The sequence below is a fragment of the Pogoniulus pusillus genome, chromosome 27 (assembly GCF_015220805.1).
Source record: "Pogoniulus pusillus isolate bPogPus1 chromosome 27, bPogPus1.pri, whole genome shotgun sequence".
Taxonomy (NCBI): Eukaryota; Metazoa; Chordata; class Aves; order Piciformes; family Lybiidae; genus Pogoniulus; species Pogoniulus pusillus.
Window position 1 is genome coordinate 4,094,479 of NC_087290.1, and position 13,198 is coordinate 4,107,676.

The 13,198-nt window shown below is 53.7% G+C and overlaps 1 protein-coding gene across 3 annotated transcripts in view; it reads left to right on the plus strand.

Annotated features, from left to right (window-relative positions):
• LOC135187429 (S-adenosyl-L-methionine-dependent tRNA 4-demethylwyosine synthase TYW1-like) overlaps positions 1-13,198 on the plus strand; it is a 138,898-nt gene that overhangs the window by 116,262 nt on the left and 9,438 nt on the right. For 2 of the 3 annotated variants that reach the window (XM_064166124.1, XM_064166125.1), the window contains exon 15: positions 1,255-1,422. In XM_064166124.1, the coding sequence (XP_064022194.1) occupies positions 1,255-1,422 (168 nt within the window). Of the gene's footprint in view, positions 1-1,254; positions 1,423-6,254; positions 6,357-13,198 lie in introns of those variants that run through there. The other variant, XM_064166126.1, reaches the window with a different exon arrangement.

Consider the following 13,198-nt stretch of genomic DNA (forward strand, 5'->3'; position numbering starts at 1 on the left):
CACCCCACAGGCTGGCTTTGTTTTTTCTCTCTGGGGTGCAGATAGGACATGTCAGCTCCGTGTGAGCCTTGCTGTTGCCAGGGCAGGGCAGCTGAGGAGCGCTGGGGCTCTGGGGGCCTGTGAGCGATGGCAGTGGCCTTTGGGCTGGCAGGCAGCACTGGGTGGGAGAGCTGCAATCAGTGCAGATCAATCCTCTTAACCTTCCCTCAGAGCCTGTAGAGTCATGGAATGCACTGCTTTGGAAGGGACCTTGAAAAGTCAACTGGTTCAACCCCCCTGCAGCCAGCTGGGATACCTTCAGCTTGAGCTGGTTGCTCAGAGCCCCAGCGAGCCTGACCTTGAATGTCTTCAGGGATAAGGTCTGTGCCACTTCTCTGGGCAGCCTGTTCCAGTGTTCTGCTACCCTCAGAGTAAAGACTCACAGAATGTTAGGGGCCAGAAGGGGCCTCAAAAGCTCATCCAGTCCACCCCCCCTCCCGCCCAGAGCAGGATCACCAGAGCAGGTCACACAGGAATGCATCCAGGCTGGTTTTGAATATCTCCAGAGAAGGAAGACTCCACAACCCCACAACCTCTGCTCTGCTGAGACCCCACCTGGAGTCCTGCATCCAGTTCTGGAGCCCCTGGGACAAGAGGGCTGTGGAGATGCTGGAGAGTGTCCAGAGCAGGGCCAGGAGGATGCTGAGAGGGCTGCAGCAGCTCTGCTGTGAGCACAGACTGAAAGAGTTGGAGCTGTGCAGGCTGGAGCAGAGGAGGCTCCCAGGTGACCTTCTTGTGGCCTTCCAGGATCTGAAGAGGGCTCCAAAAAAGCTGGGGAGGGACTTTTGAGGCTGTGAGGGAGTGTCAGGAGTTGGGGGAATGGAGCAAAGTTGGAGGTGGGGAGAGTGAGGCTGGAGGTGAGGAGGAAGTTGTTGGTGATGAGAGTGGTGAGAGGCTGGAATGGGTTGCCCAGGGAGGTGGTTGAGGCCCCATGGCTGGAGGTGTTTGAGGCCAGGCTGGCTGAGGCTGTGTGCAGCCTGCTCTAGGGTAGGGTGTCCCTGGGCATGGCAGTGGGCTTGGAACTGGCTGCTCCTTGTGCTCCTTTCCAACCCTGCCTGATTCTATGACTCTCCAGAGGTCCCTTTCAGCCGTTCTGTGATACTCCATGGGAGGACAAAACAAACTTCGAGGCTCTGCTGCAGCTCAGGTTGCCAGCATTGCTCTGAGCTTGTGCAGGGTTAAACTAAGAGTGATTTTTTCCATGTCTCTTCTCAGGGTGTGACCTACTGTGGTGAAAGCTCAGCCAGCAACCTCACCATGGCCAACGTCCCCTGGCACGAGGAGGTGGTGCGCTTCGTCCAGGAGCTGGCAGACCTCATCCCTGGCTACGAGATCGCCTGTGAGCATGAGCACTCAAACTGCCTCCTGATAGCTCATGAAAAGGTGAGCCTCCAGCACATCTTACCCTCTCCCCAGAGACAGTGGCTTGAGACTAGAGCAGGGGAGATTTAGGTTAGAGTTCTGGAGGAAGCTGTTGTAATGACAGGAGGAACGGGAATGGGTTTAAACTGGCAGAGGGGAGGTAGAAACTGGATGTTAGGGAGAAGCTGTTTGCAGTGAGGGTGGTGAGACACTGGCACAGGTTGCCTAGGGAGGTTGTGGAGCACAGAATCACCCAATGTGATCTTTGATCACATTGGGTGATTCTGTGCTCCACAACCTCCCTGGAATTGTTCAAGGCCAGGTTGGATGAGGCCCTGAACAACCTGTCCTAGTGGGAGGTGTCCCTGCCTATGGCAGGGGGTTGGAACTGGCTGAGCTTTGAGTTCCCTTCCAACCTAAACCATTCTAAGTTCTTCACCATGAGGGTAGTGGAACACTGGAACAGGTTCCCCAGGGAGATGGTAGAGGCCCCATCCCTGGAGACATTCAGTGTTGAACTTGATGGCTCCATCAAGCTGGAGCAACCTGATCTAGTTGGGGGTGTCCCTGCTTGCTGCAGAGAGGTTAGGCAAAAAGGTAAGATCATAGAATCAGGGTTGGAAGGGACCACGAGGATCATCCAATTCCAAACCCCCTGCCATGGGCAGGGACACCCTACCCTAGAGCAGGCTGCTCAAAGCCTCATCCAGCCTGGCCTTCAACATCTTCAGGGATGGGGCCTCAACCACCTCCCTGGGCAACCCATTCCAGCCTCTCACCACTCTCATGGTGAAGAACTTCCTCCTCGTGTCCAGATCTTCAAGGATTGCTTCCAGCCAAATGCAATCTATGTTTTGGGTCCAGAGAAAGCCACAGAAGATGATCAGAGGGCTAGAGCTGTGAGCACAGGCTGAGAGAGTTGGGTCTGTTCAGGCTGGAGAAGAGGAGGCTCTGGAGAGACCTTAGAGCAGCCTTCCAGCACCTGAAGGGGGCTACAGGAGAGCTGGGGAAGGACTTTTGACAAGGGCTGGGGGTGACAGAATGAGGGACAATGGCTTTGAGCTGGAAGAGGAGAGAATCTAAACTGGAGATGAGGAAGAACTTCTTGACAGTGAGGGTGGTGAGACACTGGCACAGGTTGCCCAGGGAGGCTGTGGCTGCTCCCTCCCTGCAGATGTTCAAGGCCAGGTGGAAGGTGTCCCTGCTCATGGCAGGGAGGTTGGAACTAGATGATCTTTAATGTCCCTTCCAAGCCAAATCCTTCTATGCTCTTTGTCTTGGAGCTGCGGCCAGTCACTAGTGGTGTCCCTCAGGGATCAGTGCTGGGCCCCATCCTCTTTAACATCTTCATAGATGATCTGGATGAGGGCATGGAGTCAGGCATCAGCAAGTGTGCAGATGACACCAAGCTGGGGGCAGATGTGGCTGGGTTGGAGGGCAGAAGGGCTCTGCAGCAGGACCTTGACCGCCTGGACAGATGGGCAGAGTCCAATGGGATGGGGTTCAATAGCTCCAAGTGCTGGTGCTGCACTTTGGCCACAGCAACCCCATGCAGAGATACAGGCTGGGGTCAGAGTGGCTGAGAGCAGCCAGACAGAGAGGGATCTGGGGGTGCTGATTGATACCTGCCTGAACATGAGCCAGCAGTGTGCCCAGGTGGCCAAGAGAGCCAGTGGCATCCTGGCCTGCATCAGGAATGGTGTGGCCAGCAGGAGCAGGGAGGTCATTCTGCCCCTGTACTCTGCACTGGTTAGACCTCACCTTGAGTGCTGTGTTCAGTTCTGGGCCCCCCAGTTTAGGAGGGACATTGAGATGCTTGAGTGTGTCCAGAGAAGGGCAACGAGGCTGGGGAGAGGCCTTGAGCACAGCCCTACGAGGAGAGGCTGAGGGAGCTGGGATTGGTTAGCCTGGAGAAGAGGAGGCTCAGGGGAGACCTCATTGCTGTCTGCAACTACCTGAGGGGAGGTTGTGGCCAGGAGGAGGTTGCTCTCTTCTCTCAGGTGGCCAGCACCAGAACAAGAGGACACAGCCTCAGGCTGTGCCAGGGGAGATTTAGGCTGGAGGTGAGGAGAAAGTTCTTCCCTGAGAGAGTCATTGGACACTGGAATGGGCTGCCCGGGGAGGTGGTGGAGTCGCCGTCCCTGGAGCTGTTCAAGGCAGGACTGGACGTGGCACTTGGTGCCATGGTCTGGCCTTGAGCTCTGTGCTAAAGGGTTGGACTTGATGATCTGTGAGGTCTCTTCCAACCCTGATGATACTGTGAGACTGTGATGATTGCCTTGTTCCAACACATTTTCTCTCTCGAGGTAGCTGGGTGCTTTGTGAGGAAGCAAATTGCAGTCTGTGTTGTAGAGAAGGCTGTGGAACACCTGCTGGAGCTGCTGCAGGTTGTAGCTGCTCATGCTAACTCTCAGGCAAGAAGCATTTGACAGCTGGGGGCAGCAGCTCCTGTGCTTTGTCAGCCTCTCTGCGTTTGGAGAAAGGCAGAATCAGATCTTGTCGGTGTGGCTCTGCTGGTTTCTCTTGTTTCTGTTTTCATGCTGCTTTTCAGTGGTCTATACAGCTCTGTAAGTGTTCACACAATGGTTTAGGTTGGAAAGGACCTCATAGATCATCTAGTTCCAACTCCCTTGCCATGGGCAGGGATACCTCTTATTAGACCAGGCCCCTCCTTGAGCATTGCTAGACTTAGAGTCCTCACAGCTTCCCTGGGCAACCTGTTCCAGTGCCTCACCACCCTCTTGGGGAAGAATTTCTTCCTAATGTCTCATCTCAATCCAGCTCCTTCCAGTTTGAAGCCATCCCCCTCGTTCTGTCACTCCATGCCTTTGCTAAAAGTCCTCCTCCAGCTGTTCTGTAGCCCCTGCCAAATACTGGAGGGGGTCCTGTAAGCTCTCCCTGGAGCTTTCTCTTCTCCAAGCTGAACAAGCTCAACTCTCTCAGCCTGGCCTCAGAGCAAAGCCCTTCCAGCCCTCCCATCATTGCTACAGCCTCGTCTGTCCCAGCTCCAACAGGTCTCTGTGCTGTGCTGAGGACTCCAGAGCTGGCCTCAGCACTACAGGAGGCTCTCAGCAGAGCAGAGGGGCAGAATCCCCTCCCTGCCCCTGCTGCCCACGTTGCAAAGCCCATCAGACAGATAATAAACAGTAAAGCACTGTGCTAGCTAAGCACCTGCTGGAGCAGCTCCTCCTTGTGCTAATTGTGCTCATTATACTCTTTGCATGTTCCTCACTTGGTGTTTGAAGCTAGGAGCTCTCTGATGTCCCTCACTTGCATGGGAGCTGCTTCCAGTGAGTGGTGGTGCAGGGCTGTCCACATGAGGTGATTGGCAGTGCTCACAGCACCACTTCCCAAGGCTCCAAAATACTTTAATCAGCCAGGGAAAGGATGAGTCTTGTGTTGAAAACTTCTGCACAGCTACAAAACCATCACTTGGCTTTTGTGACCTGCTGCTGAAGCTTGTCCAGAGAAGGGCAGCAAAAGCTGGTGAAGAATCTGGAGAGCAGGGCTGGTGAGGAGCAGCTGAGAGAACAGGGCTCTGGGCAACCTGATCTAGGTGAGGATACCTCTGTTTACTGCAGAAGGGGGTGAGCTAAGTGACCTTTGGAAGTCCTTTCCAACCCAGATCATTCTGGGCTCCTCAATTGAAGACAGATGTTGAGGTGCTTGAATATATCCAGAGAAGGGCAGCAAGGCTGGGGAGGGGCCTGGAGCAGAGCCCTGTGAGAAGAGGCTGAGGGAGCTGGGGGTGTGCAGCCTGCAGCAGAGGAGGCTCAGGGCAGAGCTCATTGCTGGCTGCAGCTGCCTGCAGGGAGGCTGTAGCCAGGTGGGGTTGGGCTCTGCTGCCAGGCAAGCAGCAGCAGAAGAAGGGGACACAGCCTGGAGCTGTGCCAGGGCAGGTCTAGGCTGGATGTTGTTAGGAAGTTGTTGTCAGAGAGAGTGATTGGCATTGGAATGGGCTGCCCAGGGAGGTGGTGGAGTCCCCATCTCTGGAGGTGTTTATGAGGAGGCTACATGAGGCACTTAGTACCAGGGTTAGTTAATTGGAAGGTGTTAGGTGATAGGTTGGACTCAATGATCTTAGAGGTTTTTTCCAACATGGTTAATTCTGGGTCGAGGCAATGCCAAGCACAACTCCAGGCTGGGCAGTGAGTGGCTGGAGAGCAGCCCTGAAGAGAGGGACTTGGGGGTGCTGCTGGAGGAGAAGCTCCACAGGAGCCAGCAGTGTGCACTTGCAGCTCAGGCTCTGGTTGGCTCTCTGGGCTGCAGCAGCAGCAGTGTGGCCAGCAGGGCCAGGGAGGGGATTCTTCCCCTCTGCTCTGCTGAGACCCCACCTGGAGTCCTGCATCCAGTTCTGGAGCCCCTGGGACAAGAGGGCTGTGGAGATGCTGGAGAGTGCCCAGAGCAGGGCCAGGAGGATGCTGAGAGGCTGCAGCAGCTCTGCTGTGAGCACAGACTGAAAGAGTTGGGGCTGTGCAGGCTGGAGCAGAGGAGGCTCCCAGGTGACCTTCTTGTGGCCTTCCAGGATCTGAAGGGGGCTCCAAAAAAGCTGTGCAGGGACTTTTGAGGCTGTGAGGGAGTGGCAGGAGTGGGGGGAATGGAGCAAAAGTGGAAGTGGGGAGAGTGAGGCTGGAGGTGAGGAGGAAGTTGCTGGTGATGAGAGTGGTGAGAGGCTGGAGTGGGTTGCCCAGGGAGGTGGTTGAGGCCCCATGACTGGAGGTGTTTGAGGCCAGGCTGGCTGAGGCTGTGTGCAGCCTGCTCTAGGGTAGGGTGTCCCTGGGCATGGCAGGGGGCTTGGAACTGGCTGCTCCTTGTGCTCCCTTCCAACCCTTCCTGGTTCTATGATCTTGGAGGTCTTTTCCAGCCAAATCAATTCTGTGATTCTCTGGGAGCAGCTGAAAAGGAGCAGAGAGAAGCAGAATGTGCAGCCTGAGTTCTGATTGGAAAGTCTCTTTCTTCACACTCTGTCTCAGTTGTTGCCACAGGCAACTGTGCCTGAGCAAATCCTTGAATGCAGAAATATTCTTCTCCCCTGGAAGGTGAGGGGCCCAAGGAAAGAAAGGAAAGAGATTGTCACCTAACTTACTGCTGCATAATTTAAGTAACACCATTAGTAACAAGAATAGATTGATACTGGCCCAGGAGGAATTCAGCAGCTGCTTTGCTTTCCACAGCCATTAGCAGAAGGCATCTTTTGGAAGCCATCAATGAAGGGAACTAAAAGAACTAATAAAAAAGAAATTTATTTCTATTATGGTTAATTCTAAATTTCAGGCTCCAGTGGAGAATAAAATTTGTCAGGGTGTGTTGTTTGCAGGAAAACCTCTGCTCTGGGAGCAATTAAACTGCAGTGAGTAATTGCAAAATCAAAAGGTGTCTTAAAAGTTAAAGGAGATGCAGGAAGGCAGCAATAAAAATCATTAAGGAATGTGATTTATTTCAGGGCTGAGCTTTGGGAGGTGCTCAAACAGTGCTCATGTAAATGAGTTGAAACACCAACAGTGCAATGCCAGCTGGTAAGGGAAAGAGCCTGGAGGTGTCACAGGGATGATGCACCTCGCTTGGAGCCTCTGCTCCTTGATTTCTGGAGATGAGCACCTGCCTGCTTGCTCCATAATGGGTTAGGATTTAGAATCACAGAATCAATCAACCAGGTTGGAAGAGAGCTTCAAGCTCAGCCAGTCCAACCTAGCACCCAGCCCTGGCCAATCAACCAGACCATGGCACTAAGTGCCCCAGGCAGGCTTGGCTGCAACACCTCCAGCCACACAGACTCCACCACCTCCCTGGGCAGCCCATTCCAATGCCAATCACTCTCTCTGCCAGCAACTTCCTCCTAACATCCAGCCTAGACCTGTCCTGGCACAGCTCCAGGATGTGTCCCTTTCTTCTGTTGCTGCTTACCTGGCAGCAGAGCCCAACCCCACCTGGCTACAGCCTCCTTCAGGCAGCTGCAGACAGCAATGAGCTCTGCCCTGAGCCTCCTCTGCTGCAGGCTGCACACCCCCAGCTCCCTCAGCCTCTCCTCACAGGGCTGTGCTCCAGGCCCCTCCCCAGCCTTGCTGCCCTTCTCCAAACACCTTCCAGCACCTCAACATCTCTCTTGAATGGAGGAGCCCAGAACTGGTCACAGCACTCCAGGTGTGGCTTAAGCAGTGCTGAGTACAGGGACAGTATAAGCTCCCTGGTCCCTCTGGCCACATCATTCCCAATACAGGCCAGGATGCCATTGGGTCTCTTAGGCTTCCTATCGCCAGGGACTGAGGGAGAAAAAGTGATTTCAGATGGAGAAAACAGCAATTTCATACATTTGATAGAAAGGTTTGGGCTGGAAGGGACTGTAAAGATTGTCCAGTTCCTGCCCCTGCAGGGACACCTCCTGCTAGCCCAGGTTGTTCAAGGCTTCATCCAGCCTGGCCTTGAACACCTCCAGGGAGCAAGCACCCACACCCTCCCTGGGCAACCTGTGCCAGTGTCTCCCCACCCTCACTGGAAAGAACTTCTTCCTAATTTCCAGTCTAAATCTGCCCTCCTCAGGCTTCAATTCAGTTTATAGATTTCATTTAATTTTCTCAGGCAGTGGAGGTTGTACCTAGGTAGGAGCTGCAGTGTTTGTGGGGGCAGCTCAGTGTCTTCAAAATCTACAATTAGGCTTTCAAATCTCTCAGCTCTTCTTTTTTTATCTGCTGGGCAGCAGTAGGTTCCTGCTGTCTTTCAGTGTCTTTCTGCAGCTACAAGTGAGGTGCTTGGGAATGACAGAATGGTTTGGAAGGGACCTCTGGAGATGATCAAGCCAACCCTCTGCCAAGGCAGGTTCACCTAATGAATGTCACAAAGGAAACACGTCCAGGCAGGTTTTGAATGTTACCAGAGAAGGAGACTCCACAGGTGTGGATCTGTTGGAGAGTAGGAGAGCCCTGCAGAGGGACCTTGGCAGGCCTGATGGGTGGGCAGAGGCCAATGAGATGAGACTGAACAAGGCCAAGTGCAGGGTTCTACACTTTGGCCACAACAACCCCAAGCAGCACTACAGGCTGGGGCCAGAGTGGCTGAGAGCAGCCAGGCAGAGAGGGAGCTGGGGGTGCTGGCAGAGAGGAGCTGAAGAGGAGGCAGCAGTGTGCCCAGGTGGGCATCAGAGGCACTGGCATCCTGGGCTGGCTCAGGAGCAGTGTGGGCAGCAGGACAAGGGAGGTTCTTCTGCCCCTGTGCTCAGCACTGCTCAGGCCACCCCTTGAGTGCTGTGTCCAGTTCTGGGCTCCTCAATTCAAGAGAGATGTTGAGGTGCTGGAAGGTGTTTGGAGAAGGGCAGCAAGGCTGGGGAGGGGCCTGGAGCACAGCCCCGTGAGGAGAGGCTGAGGGAGCTGGGGGTGTGCAGCCTGCAGCAGAGGAGGCTCAGGGCAGAGCTCATTGCTGTCTGCAGCTGCCTGCAGGGAGGCTGTAGCCCGGTGGGGTTGGGCTCTGCTGCCAGGCAAGCAGCAACAGAAGAAGGGGACACATCCTGGAGCTGTGCCAGGGCAGGTCTAGGCTGGATGTTGTTAGGAAGTTGCTGTCAGAGAGAGTGATTGGCATTGGAATGGGCTGCCCAGGGAGGTGGTGGAGTCTGTGTGGCTGGAGGTGTTGAAGCCAAGCCTGGCTTGGGGCACTGAGTGCCATTGTCTGGTTGCTTGGCCAGGGCGGGGTGCTAGGTTGGGCTGGCTGAGCTTGGAGGTATCTTCTAACCTGCTTAATTCTGTACTTCCATGATCTCTCTGGACAGCCTGCTCCAGGACTCCAGCACCCTTACACTGAAGAAGTTCCTCCTCATGTCTAACTGGAGCTTCCTATGTTCACATTTGTGCCTCTTAGCTCTTGTCCTGTCACTAAGGGAAAGCCTTCAGGACTTGATGGGTCTCTGGAAGTGAGATGTGTCCCACTTCTCCTTGGAGAGCTTTGGATCTGCCCCTCCTGCACTATGCAAGGACAGCTTGGGGGACATTGTAGTTTGGCCATAGGTCAACTTGCTCCCCATCATCCAAGACATCTTCTCAGCAAAGAGGAACTCAACCTTTCCCTTCCCACTGAGTTTTCCAGCACCACCACCCCTGTCTGTCCCATGGGGGCTCGGGTGGGATGTGAAGGCTTCACGTGCGTCCTGGCTGTGCTCACAGGAGGCTCAAGAGGTTGGGTGAAAGGCACTGAAGATGTTCCATGCTGAGCATTTCATCTATATTTAGGGAGGAAAAGGAAGCACTTAACTACCAGCTGCAGATCCACTGAGAAGGGTTACATCAGAGAGAAACAGTCCATCACATTCTGGTTTCCTTCCTGCCTGGCAAATCATCTGGAGGGTGTGAGCTGTCCTTGCCATCCAGTGTCCCAGATCCACAACTGGGAGCATGGCTCTGCCTGCTCGCCCATCAGCCACCTCCTGCCTGTGACAGCACTGCAAGGCAAGGGCAAAAACAAACCTCAGTTGATGCTTTGTGCCAGGAAGTCACCAAAGAGGTGCAGTGTCCTGCAGCAGATGGAGGCCATGGGGTTTCTCCCCAGCTGAGGACAAGGTACCTCAGTGCCCAAGCAGCAGCCACAGTGCAGGTGGCAGCATGAAATGTTCTGTGCCTTGAAGGTAGTTTCCTTTCTCTTGTCTCTTTCAAAATAGGTAGGTGTGGATCAGGACCCTGATACCAAGCCAGACTGGGGGATGAAGGTCTGGAGAGCAGCCTTGTGGAGAAGGATTTGAGGATGAAAAGCTGGGCATGAGCTGGCACTGAGTACTGCCAGCCCAGCCCCAGCTGTGTCCTGGGCTTATCCCCCAGCAGCAGGGGCAGGGAGGGGATTCTGCCCTTCTGCTGTGCCTGCAGAGACCCCCCCTGCAGTGCTGGGGCCAGCTCTGGAGTCCTCAGGACAGCAGAGACAAGGGTCTCTTGGAGGAGGCCACAGCAGGGCTGGAAGGGCTCTGCTGTGAGGCCAGGCTGAGAGAGTTGGGGTTGTTCAGCCTGGCAAAGAGAAGGCTCCAGGGAGACCTTCTGGTGGCCTTTCATTGCTTAAAGGGGAGATCAGAAAGCTGGGGACAGGCTTTTGAGCAGGGCCTGTTGTGACAGGACAAGGAGTGATGGTTTGAACTGAGAGAGGGAGATGCAGACTGGAGAGAAGGAAGAAATGTTTTTACGTTGAGGGTAGTGAGACCCTGACCCAGGCTGCCCAGAGGGGTGGTAGAAGCTCCATCTTTGGAAGCATTGCAGGTCAGGTTGGCTTGGGGCTGTAGGCAACCTGCTCTAGTTGGGGATGTCCCTGCTGACTGCAGGGAGGTTGGACTGGATGACCTTTAAAGGCCCCTTCAACCCAAACCAGGCTTCTCTTGCTCTGCTTGATCTGTTGGTTATTAAAAGAAGCTCCCAGTCGTGCTCAAGTAATCCAGCTTTCATCTGCTGGAATTAAAACTGTCTGGATGTAGCCCTGACTTAATTGGCAGAGGAGATGCTCTGCTCTGCAGAGGGCAGGGATTAAACCCCCTCCCTCTGCAATCATCAATCCTTTCTGCAGAAGAACTCAGGTGAGAGCAGATGACAGAAATAGCAGACCAGTTGCAGAGTCCCAGGAGTTTGGGGCTGTGCAGCCCTTGAGAGGGACCCAGCAGTGCCAGGGATGGTTTGGGGTCACCTTATGTATTGTTTCCCTCTCCTGAATATCACAACAGACAATCCTATTTCCAGGCTCTCTGGTTGCCAGCTTTGGAAGGGGTTTTACCTGCTTGGAGATGCCTCTTTGCTAATGAGCACCTCAGGCACTGGATGGGGAACTGCAGGGCTGCTTTTTCACAGCTTCACAGAGTGCAGTGCAAGAGACCCTCAAAGGTCATCTTGTCCAACCCCTCTGCAGTCAGCAGGGACATCTCCAGCTAGATCAGGCTGCCCAGGGACACATCAAGTCTGATCCTGAATGTCTCTAGGGATGGGACCTCAACCACATCCCTGGGCAACCTGTTCTAGTGTTTTACCACTCTCACTGTGCAGAACTTCCTCCTGATGTTCAACCCAGATCTCCTCTGCTCCAGTTTCAAACCATTGCCCTCATCCTATCACCACAGACCCTTCTGAACAGTCCCTCCCCAGCTTTCCTGTAGATCCCCTTCAGATATTGAAATGCAGTAAGGTCTCCCTGGAGCCTTCTCCTCTCCAGGCTGAATAACCCCAACTCCTCCAGCCTGTTCCCACGGCAGAGGTTTTCCAGCCCCTTGATCATCACCCCAGGAGGTCTATCTCCAGTCCTCTAAGAGCAGCTCTGTCTCCATGCTGAACTGGGAGGGTTTGAAAGGCTGTGAAATGTGGAGTGTGTTGGCATCTGAGGTTTCTCTTTCTTTCTGGGGTTTCATGCATAAAGATGTGTTGTGGAAATTGGTGAGGAGCTGCTTGTCTGCAAGGCTTGGGGTTTGTTTCTGATCACATCCCTGTGACAAGTAATTTCCAAGGTCTCTTCCAACCTGCTTGATTCTATGAGCATGAATCCTCTGAACAGTCCCTCCCCAGCTTTCCTGTAGGTCCCCTTCAGGTATAGAAATGCAGCTCTAAGGTCTCTCTGGAGCCTTCTCCTCTCCAGGCTCAACCAACCCCAACTCCCCCAGCCTGTCCCTACAGCAGAGGTTCTCCATCTCTCTCTCCAGTCTTTATGGCCTCCTCTGGACTCACCCCAGGAGGTCTATCTCCAGTCCTCTGTCTCCATGCTGAACTGGAAGAGTTTGCAAGGCTGTGAACTTTGGGGTGTGTTGGCATCTGAGCTTTGCTTTTCCTTCTGGATCTCCTCTTCTTCCTGAGGTTTCATCCACCCTCACTGAGCAGAACTTCCTCCTGATGTCCAACCTAAATCTGCCCTGCTGCAGTTTCAAGCCATTGCCTCTTGTCCTATCCCTCCAAGCCCTTCTGAACAGTCCCTCCTCAGCCTTCTTTTTTTGTTGCCACCTAAAGCTGCTGGAAGCTTTTGGTGCTGTTCACAGCTCCTCTCTGCAGAGGTTGGACTCGAGGATCCTAGAGGTCCTTTTTCCAACCTGGTTAATTCTGTGAGTTACTGGGGGGAGGTGGTGGTTTAAAGCTCATTCCCAGAGCTTGCTGTCACTGCAGATCTGATGAGGAGGAATGGGTTTAAACTGGCAGAGGGGAGATTGAAACTGGATGTTAGGTAGAAGTTGTTTGCAGTGAGGGTGGTGAGAAACTGGCACAGGTTGAGGGTGGTGAGACACTGGCACAGGTTGCCCGGGGAGGTTGTGGAGCACAGAATCACCCAATGTGATCAAAGATCACATTGGGTGATTCTGTGCTCCACAACCTCCCTAGAGTTGTTCAATGCCAGGTTGGATGAAGCTTTGAGCAACCTATTCTAGTGGGAGATGTCCCTGCCTGTGGTTTGGGAGTGGAACTGACTGATCTTTGAGGTCCCTTCCAATCTAAACCATTCTCTGACAGGGGATGTAGGGAGGCTCTTAGCATGCCTGGTGTCCTGGTCATTACCTTCTATTGCAGCACTTAATAACCAGCTGAATCTTAATTATTTCCCTCTCCAGCCTGAAGGTTACAAGTGGTGATGAAAAGGAAAAGGTTTTAGCTTTTTAAGAAGCAATATGACCCTGTTAAGATTAATTTATCTCCAATATTTCCTCTCCTCTTCCTGAGAGGCTTCCAGTTCAAGTCGCTTCCACTGCTGAACAAAGAGAGCCTTAAATAATTGGGAGCCCTTAATTAGATGAGGAACTGTGTGCAGTAATTCAGGGAATTATTTGTTTGACTTGGAGAGTTTCATCTTGGCAGGTGGTGAAAATAGTCCTTGC